Source organism: Platalea leucorodia (genome assembly GCF_965183815.1).
Source record: "Platalea leucorodia genome assembly, chromosome: 7".
NCBI classification, from domain to species: Eukaryota; Metazoa; Chordata; class Aves; order Pelecaniformes; family Threskiornithidae; genus Platalea; species Platalea leucorodia.
The window spans coordinates 34,805,957-34,828,572 of NC_138829.1; the positions used below are offsets into that span (position 1 = coordinate 34,805,957).

Genomic DNA, 22,616 nt, shown 5'->3' on the forward strand with positions numbered 1-22,616 from the left:
TGGTTTGCCCATGACAGTAATTGGTAAGCCACCAGCCTGTTCTTATCTTGACCTACAAGCTTTTTCATCACTTTCTCCCCCTGTCTTGCTGAGGAGGGGGAGTGAGAGCAGCTTGGTGGGCACCTGGCAGCCAGCCAAGGTTAATCCATCACACCTGTTTTGGAGGCAAAGGTAATCTTCAGTGTCGTTCTCGGAAACTTTCTCTAGGAAGACGTCTTGGAGGAGTTCGGGAATTTAGAGACCTTGAAAATCCTGACATGTTTTAAGCTCTAAATTGTATTTCTTACAACTCCATTTAAGCATCAAAATTTCTATCAGGATGTATACCAGAACCATGGCTATCTAAATATTTGGAAACTATACTAGCATAGTTAACAACATGATTACAAAGTCTGTTTAGATACAGTGTACATGAAAAGCAAGAATGAAAAGCACAAAAATAAATAAACTTTTAACTTATTTAATGACAAAAAACCTACAAAATATTTTTCTTTTGAAGTTCATAAAGTAATAGATTTCACATGAATGGGCCCTCAAAAGGCATGTCTTTACGACATGAATAATGTAAGAGCTAAGCAGGGCTAATCAAGCCAGAGACACACAATGCCAGTGTAGCTATTCAGTTTCCACTACAGGAATGTATATTTAGAACTCGTTGAGTAACTGTTTAACAGTCTGCTGTGCCATATATTTATTATTAAATACCCACTGATTTATATATTTGTCTTTTCCTGCATTTTTGTGCATTTATTGTTAACTTTTATTATTATTTGGAGTGTCGCCAACAGAAATAAAGACAACTCAGCCAGACCACCTCTGCTTTAGCTTTTCCTAGTTGCTTGAATGGTCATTAAGCCACTTATAGCCAGAAATACATTTAGAATATATTATAAGATATTCCTACTTAAACTGGTATTTGGTTGATCCCAAACCAAGGGCATAATGTACTTTCCTAAAAGTGTTCCTCAAATTCTATGCAAAAAAAATAAAATAAAGAAAAAAAAAAAAATCTCTCCACACTACACCAACCAAGAATTTCTCATGAGATTTGACACAGTTTTCTCCAATCTGTTGTATCTGCGCAAAGAGAGCTTTGAAAAGGAGCACTGCGAAATTATGCATCCAATTCCAATGAACTCCCAGATTTAATCTGTAACATAAGAAGCCTCAAAATAAATAATGTAAATAATCAGCCAAACACGTTTACGTGCAAAAACTGATATAAGCATATTTAACATCTTAGTTAAAATCTAGCTATCCTTCTTCTGAAGTGTACTTTTTGTTGCAAGTGTTGCAATATAAACACTGAATAGGCCACATTTGTCTGGTAACGGGTAGTATTATTCTAAATAACAAAGTTTCACAAAATTCTGCCTCTGACACCTACTGGAATTGATAAGAATTTGTCAGTTTAATAGAAATCGTATCAGATTTAAATACAAAAATGAATCATGCTCTAGCAATGATTTCACAATATTTTCCTTTTTGCTAGAAGAGACTGAACTGATTCTATCTAAGGGCATATTGGGGAGTTTTGTCCTTTGTCCCCAAGTTTATTTGTGATAAGATGTACCCGAGCATCATACACATTTTATTCTAACTTCCTGCTTAACTTTCCAACTCCTACTAGTCAGCAGGTTGGCTCACAATCTACAGCTTCTACCTAGCACCTGGCTCCCCTCAGAGAATTTTCTCTAAGAGTCTCACTTCCTGGTCCATACATTCATAATTCCATCCATGAACTTAAAGCCAATTTAAAGATTCTACATTGTTACTTTCTTCTTCTTCTTCTTCTTACTGAAGAATTCCATAGCTTTCCCGCATGGAGGTATCTCCAGACTCAATTTATCTAGTTTTTTAGTTCTCTCCAGAGGACATAACTTACAGTCAACCCATAGTTCAGCAGACATCTGCCAGAGTAGCTGCCATCCCTTTTACCAGTTTGTCTATTGCTCTTCTTCTCCCAAATGCCATGCAATGAAACAGAGTTAACAGCTCTTGGTTCTCTGTTCCTTATACGGACAGATCCCAGTCTTAGAGAAAAATGAAACAAATAGACCTTCACCATGAAAGCCTTAATCATGTCTATATGCTCCATAATCTTGACCTTCCCTAAGATGACTGAGTATCGCCAATGCATGATTATTAGTCTGTTTAGTTGGCTAAGAAAAGGAACAGCAGCCAAAACATCTCACTCGAAACAAGCACGCTTAGGTATTTAACAGACTAATAAGAAACTCGCATCAAGACACAAATATTTTCCATATACCACTACAGAGATTTTAGCAATTTATGTCAAAGGAATAAACTACTCAGTGTAAATGAGATGGATTCATGCAAAGTTTGCATTTAAAATATCCTCTAATAATTGAAGAAAAATGTTTATCATTATTCTAAGCTGCTAAACTTAAAACACACACACACACACACATACACACAGTTAATGGAACCCACAGGCTACTGATGTGGCAGTTTATCAAATGTAGCTGTAATGAAAGATAAATATTACAGGCAATTCGCACTTCATGAAAGGATAAAAGTGTCAGTGTGTAGGTACCAGTTTTACTGCAGGCCATAATCAGTAAGTAAACGAAAGTGCAAATGTCTAAAAAGTTTATAGCCCTCTATGAAGGCCTCGTCTTGTCAGGTATTGATTTAGGTTTTCAGAGGACTTTGCCAGTGTTAAACAAAGTGAGTGTTTGTGAACTTAGAGGACATGTTTTACCTCTGCCAACAAAAGTTGCCTCAAGCTCAATGTGAATACGCTCCCACTGCTTTAATATAAGGAAATGGAAGAAACTGTTCCTTACACAACTATTTTCTTCTTAAATAGAGGGCAGTCCAGAGTGAATGTTTCATATTCTCCACCTTCTCCGCAAACATGGACTCCATATTTCTCAGAAAGCTAACACAAAAGGGAAATCAAAATACATAAGTATTACATTAAAGCAGTCTATTAAATATATTTTGCTGAAAATTTCAGTGTGTACTTTCTAAAAGACTACCCATTACAAGGCTGAAAAAACCAAAATATCATACAGAGGGTTCTTGATTTCTTCGTATGCGTATTACAATGATCTAAAAATTACTGACGTGTTATATTTTAAGTAGAACTGGCACTGTAACATTCAGATAAACTAATGAATTCCTAGTCCATCTTCCTCGGTGGCCATGAAAGCTTGTTCAGACTCCCTTATTTGTCCATCTTTCTTTAGCATAGATAGTTCATTTCTGTGAGAAACTTGGACTGTAAATCAACACAAGAAGTAGCACTTCACATAGAAGTATACAATGAACACAATTTTTGGCAACAGATTCAACAACTGCATTCTGTATTTTATAGATATCCATTCTTTCAAAAAATTCTGACAAATAGAACCAACGAGAGTTTTCTAAGTCAAAATCAAAAAGCTAAAGCAAGATCTGAAGAGGTAGCAACATGTTGTTTCTTTTATAAATTGTACCAAATATGCTTTCTAAACCAATATATACATTCATGAATACTCCTGAAGCTCTGGATATCACACTAAAACACATAACTACATAAGCCAAAACATTCAAAATAAGAGACATGACTATCATAATTATTCCCTGCTTTATAAATAAGCAGCTGTAGCGCAGGAACCAAAGTTCTTTTGCTGGAGTAAGGAGCACACAACTGCTGAATAGTTCACTGTAATTCTGTATTAATGTACTGTACTGATAGGTAGCAATCAAGCACCTGTACCATGCCTGAGCATGGGGACACCCTCCCTTTTTCTGCAGGAGAAATTAATCTCCTCATCAGCAGATTATATCACCTTCTAAAGTGTCCCAGCACTAGCTGCTTCAAGCCAAGTCCTGTCCAGGTTTTTTCACATTAAGCAAGCATTAACATTCTGCTGCAAGTAGTTCACAAGAAGCTGAACTGCAGTCCTTAATTCCATTGCAAACACCAATGTTGTTATTGGGAATATTTATTTAACCCCCTTATGCTTTACCTTAGAGGAACAGATGCCCACCCATGATGCTTCTGCAGTCAAAGTAGCAATGCAGTTCTCCACAACATGTAGGGGATGGTTAGAAAAAGTCTGTCTGGGGGCTAGAAAAGAATTCCAAATCTGTCTATTTTTAGGCAAGCATGAGACTGGGTTATTTATACATTGTAGGTTCAATTTTTTATATGGTTACCAGAATATTTGTGTAGCAAGTCTATGATATATTCAAATGACACTGTATTTTTATTGTTGAAGCTGAATGTACAGTTTGTGTCACTTTACAGTTCCCTTTCAAAGTTTTTTATTTTAAAACTTCAAAGAGTGTTTACAACTTCAGCCATCATCTTAGCTAAAAAAAAAATTCAAAATTAGGTGTGAAAAAAGAAAATGAAACACATGGAACTTGAATGTTTTCATAAAATTGAAGACCACATTTTAAATTTAAAATTCAGTCTGGTAAACAAAAGGTCTGAATCCTCTCCAGCCTTTATTCTGGAGAAAAGTATAAATGCTCTGAGAAAACAATACCTTGGTAATGCTCTATGTGACCATTTAGTTGTCTGCTGGTGTAAAATCTAAATCTCTTTTGAAACATATATTAAATCTTTTTTCAATGTCTTGTTATGAGAGGTATTTTTCATTTTTCCTTTCACATTTTCTTTTAAAGAAAAGAAGCAGAAGAAAACCTTTAATCAAGTGCTCATTAAAAAATTACACTCCTGACATAAAAGAGAACTCCATCTGTCAACAATGGCAACAAGGTTTCTATAGGACAAATACATCAAGAATAATTAATGTTGATGCAACAAGAATGGACAACCTACAAAACAGTTAGTCAAAACCTTTTATTCTTCCTCTTGTTGTAGCTTCTACTGCAAAAAACCCAAAACAAAACTATTAAAAAAATGAAAGAGAGAAAACCAGAAAAGATCTTTCTAACTGCAACCTTTCCACAGTGAATACAAGCAGTGACTGTTTACAAGTCACTTTCAAAATCATTAGCTCTGCTTGTAAACATCAGTGCCTAGAATAATTATTGGCAATTAATATTGAATACTCAAAAGATGTGAGACTATTTCCTATCTTTGTTGTGGGAAATCCTCATTTTCAATGTCACTGGCTTCAAGATCATTCTTGACACCAATTATACAAGGTGCTAAAGGATTTTCAGTTCCCACTAATGTCAACAGGAACTGAGGATATTCAGCAGCTCATAGAACAGATTCTTAATGTTCATTTAACAAAGCAATATTTTTAAAATGTCATCAATGACATCAGAACTTTGCCTTTTAGTCATTTAGAATATTAACATTTTTTGAAGACCAATTATTTTATTAAATTTATTAAAGTAAATTTATTAAATTTATTAAATTTATTAAATTTACAAATTGCACTTAACTAGAAAGGTAAGTTCAATTCAAAATCCAAAAGAAATACATGATGAAAACACCTTCTAGACTACACAAAATTAATCTTAAATACACAATGAGACACAAGGTACATAAATGATCAGTCCAAATATTACCCGAAGAACAGTCTCTTCCTACCTTGGGAATGAAACATAAGGATTAAAGCTGACTTTCTCATTTAGGTTTAATAATCAAAGATATGAATTTGAGTGCTTCCTATTTCAAGTTAAGACTTTGTTTCCAGACAGAAATGATAACACTTAGTAAATTCTCTACAACTACAGAAATGCTCTTTACATCAAGAAACACTCATCAACTTCTGGGGTAAGCATACAAATGACTAAACATTTTCTTATTGTCTATTAGCAGAGATAAAAGTACAGACAAGTATAACCATATTATGCATTTACCATTCTATTAATAAATTCTAAGGAGAGTGTGAGCAGCCCCCAAGATTTGGCGAGATGCCAACAAATTCTTTAGTGTAAAAAGCTAGGGCTCCTGGTATATAGGAAACAGTGGGACATGAGAGCAATTTAATAATTTAGCAATTATGTAGGAACCATTCATCAATAATTAATCAAAGACCTATCATTTAGAAAAAAGCAATAATTCAAGAACTTTCTTTGCCACAATGCCAATGTCCTGAGCCAGTAAAATTCACCCCTGATAAAAGCATGGGTTGCAGATCATCATCGTACTCATAAGTTCAACCTTCTGTATGTAAAGTCAGAAAAAAATTTGAAAATTATATCAAAGGTTTTCCTACTCAATACTCCTCCACTTTTCTGCTGCTACAGCAGCAAAAACACCTCACCTTTATGTCAGTAATTATTATCATTTCTATTGTACACATAAACTAAAGTAAATCAGAAGACTGAAAATTTAGGTGACAATATATTTTTCCAAAGTTAAATAATTCAGTGGATGAAATCAGGGGTGGGTTGTGGGTTTGTTTGTTTGCTGGTTTGTTTTTTTTTTTTTCAGTTAACATTGGCATGCCTCTTATAATGCTTCAACACGAGATTTTTGCTAAAAACACAATGATTACTTCATGCGTATTTCTTGTATGTCCAAAAGACAAATTATAATAGGCACGTTACAGTAATACAAGTTGATTTGGATTTCACTGCCTGTTCCTTACAGTAAACTTATAGTATAAAAGAAGTAAGTAAGTAAAGTCCTAATTCCTGATCTGTAGTATCAGAGAAATTGAACTTTGTGAATACATGCTAAAATGTAAAGCAGGATATTCCCTACCAATCCCATAAGACTCAACATGTCATACATGTTGTCGTTCAATATCAACGACCCTCTTATATTCAACATTGGCATTTCACTGAACTTATGAAGATATAAACTGGTTTTCAACAAAACTGAAGAACACATAGAACACTATTTAATTCATTTTAAACAGAACTGCAGAAATTCTCACAAACTTGCACACCACACCAGGGAAAATGCTGTAATGAGAAAACCTGCACCTAGCTGAATAAATAACTATGTAAAGTAACATTAGATGCCAACAGACAACCCAAAAGAGAATCCCACAAGAATAGCAAAAAAAGCATAAATCAGCAAAAAACAACAAGAACAACAAATTCCAAGGAATTCGTTGTGAAATTTGAAATTACTGGTTAGATAATACAACACAAATCAAAGATACAAAAGTATATAAAGCTGTGGTAGTTTGGGGGATGTGCAATGTTAAAAATTAATTTATTATCGTGTTTGCTTTGGTATGGTCTGAATATTAAATTTTATCTCTCCTCCTTACTGAAAACTGTGAAGTCCTTGCTCTCACATTCTGTCTACCAGAACTTCTGATGCTGAAGACTTCATTGGTTTGCAAAAGAGTATTTTTCACATCATAAACCTAAGCATTTCTCTTCAGTTTATAGTTAATGATTTGGTTTTACGAGGCCTTAAAGCGAAATAAGTATCCAGTAAAAACAATTTATTTGTACTGACTTCAACTTTCACAGCATGCATATGCACAAGAAACAGATACATGAACAAATAATCGGTTGTGCAGCCTCCCCTACAGTGGCCTGACAACCCGTTCCAAGTAGGGTCAGAATGCCCTACTAGTTCTACACCTTAAGCTATGCAGCCATTGCTCTGTTTATTGTTGTATCAATAAAAGATAAAACCTGCAAACGTGAGTTTCAAGAAGTATTAGACCATGACAGTAAGAATTTCAGTGAAACCAAGTAAGTAAGAATCATTTCACTTGAGCCATCAAACATCAGGAAGAATACATTTAATTCCCCCAAATGCCAGGTACTTTTGGATTTCTTAGTTTATTGTTTTCTTTTTAAAATGAACGATGATGAAATCAAATGAGAAGAATACTTCTTAAGCCTTATTTTAATTATACCCTGTTAACATAGCTAAGATTGCAATACTGGCTGCTACCGTTTTAAAGGAAGTCAAGACAACTGATTCAACCGAGGTGAATAGCTACCCATCCACAGCCCCACTGAAGCTGCAACCTGAATTTTGATGACAGAAGCTTTCTGCAAACGCAGGGGTTGTACTTTCCCCTTTTGGCTTATTTAACTAGTCCCACATAAATATCTATTCATCTAAATATGACTGACCAATATGGAATTGATATTACAGTAAAGTTGATGCTTCTGTTAAATCTATTGTACAGTAAATTGTTCATTGTTTCATGATTACAGAGTTTTATCCTTCCTTAGCTGTGACTTACTAAGATTCTAAAGAAACAGCTCTGACAAACAGAAACATTGCTTAAGTGATTTGCGGCAACAAACTGGGGGAGAGGCACTTAAATATTTATCACACTCTTAAACTATGTATTATTTACTCCTGACTCCACAGATCTTCCAAACAACCTTTCTGGGAATTTATCAATCAGTAGCCATTTCTACAGTACATGCAGAACGTAACTTCACATGTCAGTAAAACCGCTTTTCCACAATAATGTTCCTCTTGCACTATACAGCATGCCAGTGTCAGAGCAGACCTATGGCACAAACGTAGAGTGCAAGGAAAACTTCGGTCTGGCATGTTCATGCAGTGCAATGCCAACTTAGCAGTCAAACTCCTGGAAGCAGTCTAACCATGTTCACAAGTGGTGAACTGAACTGAAACTTGCGGACTCTGATTCTCAGTGGCTTACTAGCTGAGCCAAACAGCCATGTTAGTACAGCTTCCAATTCAAAGTTAGCTCAGTGTTCCATTAGATTACATTACCTAATCCAAAAGCTCACTGATGCTTGAAGTGGTGACTCCATTCCCTCTTCCTTCCTTTTCCCGTAGAAATCCAATCTATACTTTTCAGACAGGATAAATCTACTCCCTCTTCTAACTGTTCTTGGATCTTACTGATATTCCTAGATTAAGCAACTATTTACTATTTTAAGTCTACCTTTATTATCACCCCATGAAATAAAACATCCGCTAATGACACAATATGAACAAATATTTTATATATAGTCAATGTATGCTTATTTTTCTGTACTCCTACTGTATATCTCCACCACTGTTTTTTTACCTGTACTACAAATATTTAAGAAGATATTTATTTCCCTACTTCCCTTCCTTCTTTTTTCTGGAGCAGGAGAAAACACGTCTCCTTCCCACTCCCTGGTATTCTTGAATCATTGCTGCAGTTGAGATTATCTAAAAATATAAGTGAAGGAAGACTTACAAAAAGAGATAATGAAGGGGATTTTTACATCAACTAGTTTACATGGAGGTGGTGGTGGGGTAGGATTCTGGGCAGATTCTCCAGCTCTGAAGCAGAAGCAACAAAATTCAAGCTAAGAACAGGCCAACAACAATCTCTTCAAGACTATTTGAATGGTATGGACGTTCGTTCTTCCTCTTCAGCTTTGCCAAGTATCAATTATCTATCGTCTTCTCTCCAGCCATGTAGATGACTAACAAAATGAAGTTAAACTCAAGATATAACTCCTATTTAACTTCTCTATCCTTCAGCAGCAAAAGAGATTTTTAAAGTTCCTAACAAATTTTGCTTACTTTTTCTTTCTCTTCTGCAAGTTTGCCATGCCCTTAATTGTTCCAGAAAAACTCCTTATGAAGCCAGGCTGAACAGTAACTACCCAGATTAACAACCAAAAGTATTTTTAGGAGATAGTTTTGTGCAAATTTAGACAGCTTACACCGATAAAAGTTACAGCAAGGCTCTCTTAATAGCCAAACATGCAAATAATTGTGGGTTTTTAACAGGCTTGAGGACAAGGAACTGTGGTAAATTGGCTTTGTCACAGACAATATATGTAAGCACACTTTCAGAGCTATTATTCTTAAACTGTACTTAGCTTTATGTTTGATGCTTCTACCTCAAACTGAAGGAAGACTTGTGTACAAAATCTCGCCTTTTTTCTTTTTTCCCTAGTTAATTTTTCTTTAAATAAATCTATTAGCTCTGCCTACAAGTATTTTCCTACTTTTAGGACTACATAACGCTTTGTACAGAATTAAGTACATCCTCTGGAATAAACCTCTTATTCCATTTTTGAAAGGCCCTACTGTATGCAGTCTGACTGTGTAAAATATGGTAGGAAACCTTCGGATGGAGGTATCTGTGGGGAAGTTTTGTATCACCTATGATTTTGCCACTACCGTTCCTTGCTGTGAAAGTCTCTAACTTGCATGCAATTATTTAGCTTTATCATATTGACATACGAGTTAGTGTTCCCTTAATATTCGAGGTTTCTTGCTTTTAGTTTGTTTTAAAGACACTGGCACTGTTTGTGAACTACCTCCAGAAAGAATGTTTTTCATATTGAAAGTGCATATCAGAGGCTTATATTCTACGTACAAAGATAAGCTTTGGGTTAGTATTGTATATAAAGTAACTAAGTAATTTTTGATTAAGTTAATTTTACTGAATTTCTGCCTGTATTACTTTTTAATTGAAACTGTACCTGTATGTGTGTCCTTTAAGTAATACCCACCTCCAAAAGATAAGGCTCCATTTGATCCAAAGTTTTTCCTAGATGCTTATCTGGATCTAAACCTGAAAAAACAAAAAAGTGCAAAAATATTTTTTATAAAGTACTGTTATGACATCAAGAAAGGCTCCTTTTTTTTTTTTTTTTTTTAAATATAGCATGTCTCCCTTAGAAACTAGTCCTACTGTATCTAAAATAATTTCTATTCTCAAGAAAACACACTTAGTCAGAATTTTCTCTTATCCCCTCTGGGCAACTGGTTTCCATGTTTATGGACAAATAAGGCCAATTACCTTTTCACTGCGTGTCAACTGGAAAAGCTGTTGTTTTCCTTTCTCAGAAATTTCACTACACAATGAAGTAAACATGCAGGTTCATGGTAATGAAAATACTACACAGAAATTACCTCTGAGTCACAAGTTACCTTTGTAGATACGTATTAAATTAAAATTCAAGTTAATTTTTTTATAGTTCCTGCAAGTTACTGGAAGGGACACAGACAGCTTTCCACAATAAAAACTTTTTTGCTAAATCATATTCTGTGTGTATGTGACCCACAGAAAAAAGGTAAGAATTTAAAAGGAGGGAGATATAAAGAAAACTCAGACTTACAGAATGTCTTGAATGTTGTACCTTCTGATCCATCACAAAATATTCTGTATGATGTCTACATTTTGATTTATTTTTCTTGGTAAAAAAGTAAGCCCTATTAACATTTGATAATTGCTTTAACTTGCCCCTCTGTGTTCCTGTTTCAGCTTTTTGACTTTGAGTTTTGCCAGCTCATGGCTGTTAAATGGTCACTTCTCAGGAATAAATCAAATAATTGGCAGAAATCAGTACTGGGATAAAAAAAAATCCAGGAACAACTGTTTCAAGACATCTTCTTCAACCAAATAAATATCCTAGTTGGACTTGAGACTAAGTGGTCAAAAGGTCTTAACATATGAAGTAAATAAGAAAAAACAAAGTGATGACTTCTGAAAGTGAAGGAACACTTGAAAATTTTCAGCGATCGCATTTTTTACTACTCTTAATTATTATGGTTTGGGGTTTTTTTGTACTGATAACAATACTTGTCTATTTTTTTCCTACTCTACTGCTTTATACTATAATGAGTATCATTAAAGAGCTGCCACCAGAATGACTCAATTTAGAAGCAATTTCTGAAGTATGTACCTTGCAAAGCACTTTAGATCTTTGACGATGAAACCTGTTATATAAATGTATGGTATCCTATTATAAAGAGTTGTTGCTGAGTTCAAATAGATGATATGCCTTTTAATTTTTACAATGATGGCCTTGGTATATTTAAATTCCCGTGAAACTAAAACAAGTTAGAGTCAATGAGATCTCAAAACATTAATAAAGTTTTTAAACATGTCATTAAAGCACATTAAAAATTCCCTATCTAGGGGAGCACTTTAAAAATAGCTTAATAATTAAAAGTGAGAGAAGACTGAGGTTTTTCCTTCCCCCTATTCTTTTTTGGTATTGGTTTATTGCTCTTTATTAACAGACTAAAAATGTGTGTTGCTAGTTATAAGATAATGATAATTTATGCTTGTGGAAATATCTTCATTTCATTTCAATGGTTCCAATGATTCTGCTGATGTCTTCCAACTTACGCTAGCTTAGCATAATGTCTTTGATTTTAATGGGATAGGTATTAGACTAAACAAGCATTTTCTTTTAAAATAAACAAATAATAATAAGTACCATATTACAGTACTGCTTTCACACATTTACATTAACATTCTTCATTAACATAATTAATTTTCTAAGAAAAGCAAACTCTCTCCTTGATAAAAACAAATTGGTTTCCTTAAACCAAGGGACACATTACAAACATGTGAGAAGTGAAAAAGTTGACAGTATGAGACACACTAACATATTGTTTCTTTCACAACTTCTCTCTAGTATTAAGAAGGATATACCTACTGTTCTACCCCCTAATGAACACAAAATGATAATTTAAAAGAAACTATTATACAAATAGTATACAAAATACAAACAAATTGCCTATGGGTAAACTCTTTAGTAATATCCCACACCTACATGAAAATCTGTTGAAGTGCAATGCACTCTTTCTGCTTTCAGAATTCTATTTTTGGATAGCTTGTCTTTCTTTTGAAAAATATTATTTCCTTTAGTTTCCACTAGGTTGGTATTCTGAGAGAATAGAGATCGTCTGCTAAAGGCATCAAGAACCAATGCAACCTGTAATTTGCAGAACCAGTAATCCACATCTCAAATCACTAACGGTATGCATGTATAGATGAAGCTGTATGTCTACTGCTACTATCACTATAATAAAGTACCTAAAACCATACTTACAAAACAGTTAATATAAATATATACTTCTATTTGGTATGTTTTTCTTTAAACAAAGGAGTAGGTTGATTCAGATTCCTAAAATTACTTAGACTAAAAGGAAAAACAATGTCTTGTAAATTCTTAGTACATTCCATTTAACCACATTCTCCAGATTTTTCCTCCATGAAACTAGATGTGAAGAAAGCTGGATGGGTGGATAAACCAACAACAAGGTACAGGAATGTAGAATTAAGAAATTAATTAGGAAGGGAACTATAATTTGCAGCACTGACATCTATTTTACTTAACTTGCATGTATCAATGGGAAGCAATTACAATTCAATTAAAATATTCACTTTTATTACTTTACTGACTGACCTTGAAGTTAATGCCTGTTTTATTTAATTGCATCATCTATGAATAAATGTTAACCCTAGAATGTTATGCCCCATTATTTTCAATGCATTTTTAACTCCCCAACTGAACTACATCAGTCAATTTATTATGTGCTGTCAAGAGAGCAAGTGGGGCTTTATTTCTTTGATATAGACCAGTACGTGATGACAGAAACATCTCGAAAGATTTGATAATGCTGTTTTTAACAGCTCTCAGTAAAACAAATTGTGCTCTCATCTCCAGTTTTGTGGCCTAGTTTTACTGTAAAATCAGTATGTGATAGCACAAATGGTATAATCACTTCAAAGTAATTTCTACTCCATCTGCAATTTCTGATAAATCCACTGACAGGAGCAGAACTCCTTCTGCAGATATCAACAATGGCTGCAGAGCCCTCTTACGCACAGCCACAAGACAAGTGCTGTAGAGAACTGCAGCAATGTCAAAAGACTGGGGCAGAAATTCAGGGCTTTGTTCTGTAGTGAAAAAAATGTACCAAAGAACATTACTAAAGGGCATTTCACTAGTGTTAAGTTATGCAAAAGAACCGTACTTTAAATGGTTCACTTTGTACACATGTATTAGTGTAGCATAAAGCCTCAGGTGAGGGGTAGCTACCTGATATTAGTTGCATTTATCAAGATCATTAGAAAATCAAGTTCCATTTTCATGACACTACATTCAGCTAATAAAATCCACATTCTAAAGCCTCATCTTACTAACAAGAACATGTTTTATACATGTTCAGAATTTTAAAATAGTCTTGATTTTTAAGGAAGTCTTTTAATTTAAAAAATTCTATTTTCACCTCTTAGTAAAATGCTGACTAAATTAATTTCAATTAAAATAATAAAATTATTATTTAATAAATTTTTAAAATTATAATTATAAATTAATAAATTTATATGTCTAATTAATAATTAGAAAATATAAATTAATAATTATTGGTTTTAAAAATGGTGGTACACAAAGTTCTGCTGAAAGCTACACTGAACCAAACTCTAACCCTTAATACATGAACACATTGGGAAAGAATCGCTACCACACACACACACATCAATAAAATATGAGTTAACCATTATCTGTTGATAATATAGGGCAAAACCTCTGTCCTTTTCTGACTAACCAACCCTACAATTCAAAAACTACATCTTATTCCTTTTTGACTTCTTCCATAAAATAAACTTAAAAAAAATATCCAAAATCACTATCTATTATCAATCTTCTTGAAATTTCATATACATAGAATTAGGATAGACTTTTGGAGAAAAAACTGGAACTTGTTTTAAAGTTACAGCAACTTAAAGTTCCCTTCTTTTTCCTGACTTCTTGAGAAGTATTGTTAAGAAGATTAGTAACTGCCATCATTATGAATGTCAGGGACCAAGACTTCTGCTGATGGAGGGCAGTGTAATGCACAATAAGTTTTCTGGAAGGATCCTAATTAGCTGCTCACCAAAAGCAGAATTATTTAGAACTTGAAATAAGAAAAGAGGCAATGAAAGGCTTAAGTTTTCTGGAACCAAAACTAGTCTCTTTCTCTTCAACTTCTTTTTCAGGAAGAAAACAGGGTTAACAAGAGGTGATGAGACCTTTCAGATACAGAACTATGGAGAGAAAGCAAAAGAGTATAAAGGATAGATGGAAGCACCCATCTTAGAATTGGAACAGAGAAAGTAGGACCATTTTTGAAGGGAAAATCCTATACTTTAAATGTGCCAGTTTTTTTTTTTCTTTCTAAGTAAACAAAACAAAATCACTGATTTTCATGAAGCAGGATCAAGCACTATTCTTTAAACAATACAGAATCAAAGAGTATGTTTCTAATAGTACAGGAAAAGCCCATACACAAAAGTGTTGGTAAGGCAGGTTTACTCTGCAAGAGTGCAGGAATGTTCACGATGTAGGACTTCACCTGCCACAGAGATATTAATACACTGTAAACCTATACCTTAAATTACTTTGAGGTAAATTATTCCTGGTGTCATATTTAGCTTTCATTTCTACAGAGTTGGGAAGTGAACTTTTTGTCTGGTAGCATAACTTGACAGGTTCATAGTTGATTCTTAGCTTCCTCATAATTTTCACACATGAAAGGTTTTATAACAATGGTGAACTGGATGGATTACTTGAATTTCTTTTTCTAAAACATCAAAAAAATTGTAAAAGCCGCTTAATTTTCATATAAAAATGAAGGAAAGGAAAATGCAATAAATACTGGGTATTACTCCACCTCGAAAAGATTTGAGGTGAATATAGTTCTAATTTGTTGTATAAAAGAGCAAAATTCATGCAACTTGATTATGTGCCTACTTCTTTTTTTCTTTTTTTTTTTCCTTTTTTCCCCCTCTTTTTTAATTCTTTCTTTTTTTTCTTTTCTTTTTTTGTATGGGGTAATTTATCCAGTGTGGGAACAGTACAGGGATGGAGTCTGAAGATACAGTAACTCTTTTCAAGCTAAGTGGTAAAGTTATAAAATGTTAATCCCAAAGTGGTTCTAGCATACGTTTCCAGTGCGGTTTATTTAGGATCACAGTTTATCTTCTTTCTCAGAAGTTCATCAAATATTTTCTAAACTAGGTTAGCCTGATGTCATCAAATTTTAGAATTCTAAGAGGTAAAAGGCTCTAAAAATCTTCATACCAGCAATGTTAATTTTATCTGTAATCTCTTGTGTTTTTTTTTTTTTTTTTAACATCAAAGTTATTTGTGTTCTAGTTATATCTAGGATTCAAAGCAACTTCGCTCTGCCATTTCAGGAACAGAAACCTCAATAAGTCTTTGAAGAAATTTTATATTGTTTCATCAAATAACAAGGCAATATTTTCACACAGATACTTTTAAAACTCTAAAATGTTCATAGTTTAAAAAGAGATTGTGGAAGAATTGTTTAATAACAGCATTAAACTGCTTTTAATCAAATCCAAGACACTATACAGCAAAAGGTTCATCTCATTGAAAATACTGCCCCATTTAACTTCCTCTCAAGACTTTCAACAGACTTCAGAGACTTAAAACAAAAGTTATTACAGGTTCGGTTCATACAGCCACATATGTATGACTTTTCTGATATAAATCTGTTTTCAGTGTTTTTAACTTCAGCATACTGAAATGTTTTGAGTAGAATTACTTTAGAGCATTATTTGTTTATTAATCTCTCTAATTCAAAGAGTTCAACCATTCCAGCACCATAGTTTGGATAAAAAAGGCTGTGCTGTTCTGTCCCTGTTAAAGAATTCTGATATTTCCATGCTTTGAACAGTTCTGGTGCTATTAAGCTTTGAAGAAAAGGATTGAAATTTGATTCAGTGGCAGAGAAAGAGGCATGGTGCAAGTGGTAAAATTTGTGCCACTTCCATTAAATCCATCCCCATGCAGACAAGTTATAAACCTTTAAAAAGTCACAGTCCCCAAATGGATCAACAGAGACTTCTGACAGGGGAAATCAGTAGATCACCTGCAAAAGGGTAAAGGCCAGAGCAGAAATAAAGGATCAGATTAGGACAAGAAGTCTTGTAAAACTTCAGCTCAGAGAGACCTGGAAAGCAAGCATCTATGGTTCTAACTACACAGATATGCCTTTAAAGGTTTGAGTTTACCCTCTGTTTCAGCACAGAAGTCCACACAGTGAACGCGCATCCAGAACTTAAATCTTACCAAGCATTAAAGAGCAGCAAGTAATATTCTAATATTAACAAGACACCAATTCTTCCTCTTGATTTTCATTCTGTTAAGATTATTTCTGCTTCTGACATCTCTTACTAAGCTTTTTTTCTTCAGCTCAGTTCTCTGACTATTCTTCCGTCTCCTTCACTAGAACCCTTATATCCTTTTCTTTTTCATTTTAAATGCCTAATAGTCCATTCTTAGCCCACTGCTTCCATTTCACTTTTTCTTTATCTGATCTCCCCAAACTGCAAAAGTGATCTTCCCATTCTTAAGCCATCTCCCTCCAATTTTGTCTGTCTCTGACATCTCCTTAAGAAACACTGCACTCAATAATGTCAGCTTTCAATTACTTTTCTGTTTTCAGGCACATGCACTTTCCTGCTCTTCCTTCTACCCTCCTGTCATCTGTTACTACTGAAAATATCGACATCCTTCCCAATCTCCAAGCTATAGGCTCAAGAGATAGCAAAGAGGGAATCATATTTCTCTCTAACCTGTTTCTAGATCCACTTATGCAAACTGTTACAAAATCTCACTTCTTCTTTTTCTGTAACACACTTCATTTTCAAACATTTCTTTATAGCCATGCACTAAAAGCTCCTTCCCAAAACCTCATCTTACACTGGTAACAAAGTATTTGTCATTCATGTACAAGCATCAAGGCAAATAACATTCCAAATGCAAAGATTATTTTCATATCTTGTTTTTCTAACCTTTCAGCTATGCTCTGAATCAAAACTTTTCTTCACTTAAAGTCCATTCCTAGTTCTCTTTTCTCTTACTCATCTCTTTTGCATTATATTCTTCTTAAATCCCAAGCTGATTTTGATTGATTTCTGGTCTTGCATACAATTCCCATTTCTCCATATTGATCTTTTCCTATGTGAATCTTTTCCCTTAGGAAAAAGAGGGCCTGTGCTAAAATGGCTCCTGTGGTTTCATAATTGTTCCCAAGTCTTTTCATACAACGTCTGGTGAACAAACAGGTGTGGTACCTTTTCTTTTATCATAAATAACATGAATGATGTAGACAAATGTATTAGGGAACAAGCCTGAGGCTAAAGTGTCAAATACACTTAAACTCTAAAGGACCAACTAAGCTTTCGAAGCTTTATTTGAAAATTCAGTGACAATAACATGTGCCAGCTAGGAAACAAGGATTAGAAGGGGGAAAAGACTAATAAGAATATCTTTCCTAAAGCGCGTGATAGGCATAAATTTACTAAATTAATAACCTGAAAAAAAATTACAATAAAAATTAATTAAAGCTATCATATGTGTATACAAGATAATATTTTAACATTGCCCACAGATAAACTTTTATTAGAAAAATTAAGGGTACTTTTTAGAATACATTATTCCTAACAGAATAGACAATCATTAAAATTTGACAGTACTTGGAAAAATATTATCAGTCATTTTATGTTCCACTTCAAATTATGATAAACAGAAGAAATCTTTTTTATATTAATAAAACCAAATGTTATCAAGAGCAAAGGTTGTGAAGACTGTCATAGACTCCATTACAGCTCCAGTGTCTGGTAACTGTCCAAGGAAAGAGCAAGGGAACAGTCACCTCTAAATAAGCTGAACTAGCTAAGAATAATGCCAGTGTTTAGTTTATTTAGTAATAAGTAAACAAATCCTTACAATACAATATGGGAGAAAACAAATGGGATCTTGTATTGATTTCTTAACAAAATGTTCCTCGCTTCCTTCTGTTATGGTTGTGAATTGTCTGAGAAATTTTTGAAAAGATTTAGAGAAAGCAAGTATGTTCCCCTGTGATGATGATATAACAAGTTCCTTCAGTTTCCCCAATAATGACTTTAAAATTGCTCGGTACTAAAAACTAGAGACACATTTTCAAAGAACACATTTCCTTTCCATTGCACAGATGATGTGCTCGGACAAAACTCACACAACCACCAATTTTACTTCAGGATATGATCTGACATTACAGCCAACCCAATTTAGTGGTAATCTTTCTACTGCAAGAGGGAGTTTTGTCCTCCATACAGCCATGGCATCTACACAGCAAGTTCCTTGCACAGACAAAAAAGCAGTACTTCTCTGCTGGATCACCCAGCTGCAGCAACACAATCACTGGAGCTTTTACAGGGGCAGAAGCGAGTAGAGACTTGTGATTTGGAAGAGTCCGCTAGAAAGGGGAAGGAAAGATCAACCTTTTAGCAGCGACTCACTATTAGATCAGTTTATCTGTAACACTAAATTATACCCTCAGGAGCTTAACCAGAAACTGTGTGATGCTAGTTCTTTTTTAATGTACTACTTCATACGTAAATCTTACCTCCATGAAAATTAATGGGAGTCTGGCTATCAGTTTCAGTCAGTCAGGATTTCACTTCTGTACACTAGTGGCATGCAAATAATAAACAACAATGCAGACACCTAGGTGGTTAGGTTTAAATAATAAACAAAAGCTCCAGGTACTGACAAGTAACATTCTCTCTCTCTAAGTTAAAAGCTTATATACAAAAACATACGCATCCCTAAACTATCTGCTTTTCAGAGGATTCTACATACAGCAGGAGTATACCAATCTTCTTGGCCTTGTGAGGCAAGCGGCAAGATCTCCTCGCAGCAAAGGAGACTCAAGTTAAATTATACATACTTCACACAGCTCATTTTAGAGAAGGAACTTTAGGATTTGTTGACAGACAGGAGATGGCAATGGCTCCCTAAGGACTCATTACTCCATTGTTGGAGGTAAATAGCCTAGGTAAGCAACGAGGGCCCACGCCATCTCAAAATTTAAGCTTCTACAGCCCCTGTGACTTCAACTCTACGCATGGCTGAGCATGCAGATTGTCGAGAAGCAATCATAGCAGCCGGACATACAATATAAAGGATGTAGCTACGGCATAAGAGCACCACTTCAAATGTAGGCTGAGGACCACAAGCTAATCATCCCTGATACAAAGTTTCAGCTTTAATTACTGTCTAACAGTTGAACAGCATTATGGTATCATTTCTCTCCTGTGGTCCAAAAAACAGCTAGAAGTTAGAAAAATAATTTAACCATGGAAGTTTTTCTTTTTCAACTTAGTATTTCTATTATCTGACCTCATAATTACAATGTTTTTTCAGGTTTTTAATTCAACAATAAATCATTAATTTACTACAACCAAACCGGGAAGAATCTGCAATGTATAAGGTAACTAATGTATATTAATCCCATAAAGGATAGAAATTTGAGCTTATATTCTGATTTTGAGGGTAACATTGAAGAAGCAATTGTTTCCCCCACATTCTCAAGCTAACAATGTGCACTTATAAAACTTACTGAAGGTGAACGTTACTCTTAAAACTTCAAGAAAAATTAGAATCACTGAGCACAAATTGCTTTAACTGCATGACATAAAACCAATTTCAACTATATTCTCATATGTATGAGAACTGAAGTTTGTCATATTTTAAAATGTATAGTGGCGCTTAAGTTTTAGTGCTAATTCTTAACAAGATTTAGGTATAGTTAACTATATAAGTAAAGTAAAACTAAATAAAACTCGATGCTCAATTTTTACAGAGGACCACACTGTGAGGAACCCAAAGATTCCTTCCAAATGTAACCTTCCTCCTTCTCTCACTTCCACTTGAGTATTACACCTTGTGCTGCAATGGAAGCAATTTGCTTTAGAATGTGGCACAGGTAAGACCAGTACCTAAAGTTACCAAGATTAAAAGTTGAATCTGTTATACGCATACTCTGCAAGTTAATTAGTATTTTAGTCCTTAAAGTGTGTCCAGAAAGCAAGGATATCAAAACTGCATCTTATTATTGTGTTACATTACACTGCCTCTGTTATATTACACAGTGCTATATTACACTGTCTCACATGAGCAATGGATACTACTGGAATTTCAGGCACACACATGTTAAAAACAATCAATAACTGCTTCTATTTTAGCTATTACTGAGTAACCTTATTCTGACTCTCTGGGATTTCCACTGAAGAGGGGTATATTTCAAATATAAAAGTATCATGCATCATACAGGCATCTTTAGCAGCAAGAAAATGGCCCTGAAGATAAATATGCATAAGCAGCTTTTTTTTTTTTTTTTATACCTTAGGTTTGCTGCTAGATCATGGAATGTTTTTCTCTCATCATCAAAGCCTCTGAAATACACTCTAAAGGAAAGAAAGCTGATCTACTTATAGATCAACAGAAGGTATGTGAAGAAGGCTTGCTAACAACACTTCCTTTGCATGTAAGTGAGAGCAATTGGTATTGCATCTGGAAAAGCACACTACTCTGAGAAAACTCTTGCCACTGGCAAAGTTTATGGTATTCATTTGTAATGGTGGATTTAGGGAAATGTACTAAACTAATGCTCATTTACTTGCATAATTATGTGTTTTCTACATAAAACTACAGGCTTTTACCTTGCCAATACTGGCACCGAGTTAATGGAAAACAGGACAAGGCGGGTGTACAAGTATGCCAGCGCTGACGAATGTCAAGCTCAGGTTACAGATTTGCTTCTTGCATTAACATCTGTACAATGTGCCATCTAACGCATTACCCTTCAGACTCTTAAATCTGTTATTTTAAATATTTTCATTGCACTTTAGCTTTGATTATTAATCTAATAGGCAAAAAGTTAAACTGTATCTTATCTTCTTTGCCACTTGATATGTTAAACAGCCTTCATACCTTAAATCCACTTTAATAAGGCATGCAATTATTAAAGCATTACAGAATGGCCCCAGAGCACACAAGCTCCATTAAATTTGCTTACATCTAATTACGTCTGCCTGAGGCAGGTGAGAAATTGACTCTGATAAGATCTTTCTTTTACCTGTAGCCAAAAAAATAAAAAGGAAAAAAAAAAAACTCAGAGTGATTTTCTATCTAATTGCTATCTATAAGAATTTATGGCATTCGCTCCTTCAATAAGTAGCCCACAAAGCACTCTTTGTGCACTAACTAGTGCATTTTAAGTTTTTTTAAGACTGTAGAATACAAAAGACAAGCCTATCTTGCTTCAGGCATAAGACAGGTCATCAATGATGTCTACTTGTGAAATAGTTTTATCTATTATTTAAATCATAGATTTTCTTTAAAAAATAATTCTGATGTGAAAAAGCATGTTACATATTCTTTGTGGACTTTCATTTTTTCTTCATGTCATCATAAGCAATGAAGGCATTCTATTTTATGGAAAAATAACGTAAATATAAAAATGTAGTTTACATGGCCTGAAAACTATTCCTTTGAAAAAGATGTTTATTTTTTTTTTTCCAATTTAAAAAAGAAGTGTTTTATAGGAGAAAACACAGCGTTCAACTCCTATGTATTTGTAACTGGCCTTTAAAAACTCAGGAAAATGCTATTAAATTACATTGCTTGTTACCTATAAGTGAATGAGGGAATGTGGTATTTCTAATCATTCTAATCCCACTAGCAGCCCCAGCAGATCCTAGAGAACAATACAGTGAGAACATCATAGTGATAATGTAAAAACTAGTTAGAAACTATACCAGCTAAAGAGGAACAAATAAATAAAAAAAATAAAGAATTAAAAAAAGTTGTGGAATTCATCCAGTCTAAAGGGACTATAATTCAATTCTTAGTTAATATTTAAGGAGAAATTACTTTGTTATAAAGCATTCTTTAAAGACAACAGACATTAGGAATTTGATGTAAAAGTTGCCCAGATAAACCAGCCATTGGACTTCTAATGCAAGATTATAAACCACTGTTTTTTAAACGTACATCTTTAACCACCAAGCCACTAACACTCTTTTAATTATAGGAGCCATTCCTTGGTACAATGGACCACAAATCTGTAGTCAACCCAAAAAGAAAAGGTCCTTTGGTCACACTTTATGCTTAAGACCTCATTTGACACTCTTAAATGAAAAACTGCAGAG

The 22,616-nt window shown here is 34.2% G+C and overlaps 1 protein-coding gene across 2 annotated transcripts in view; it reads right to left on the bottom strand.

The window, feature by feature from the left end:
- Nucleotides 1–22,616, bottom strand: part of DPH6 (diphthamine biosynthesis 6) — a 213,984-nt gene that overhangs the window by 138,025 nt on the left and 53,343 nt on the right. For both annotated transcript variants that reach the window (XM_082318710.1, XM_082318709.1), the window contains exons 6-7: nt 10,339–10,400; nt 2,811–2,905 (exon numbers count right to left, since the gene is read on the bottom strand). In XM_082318710.1, the coding sequence (XP_082174836.1) occupies nt 2,811–2,905; nt 10,339–10,400 (157 nt within the window). The remainder of the gene's footprint in view (nt 1–2,810; nt 2,906–10,338; nt 10,401–22,616) is intronic.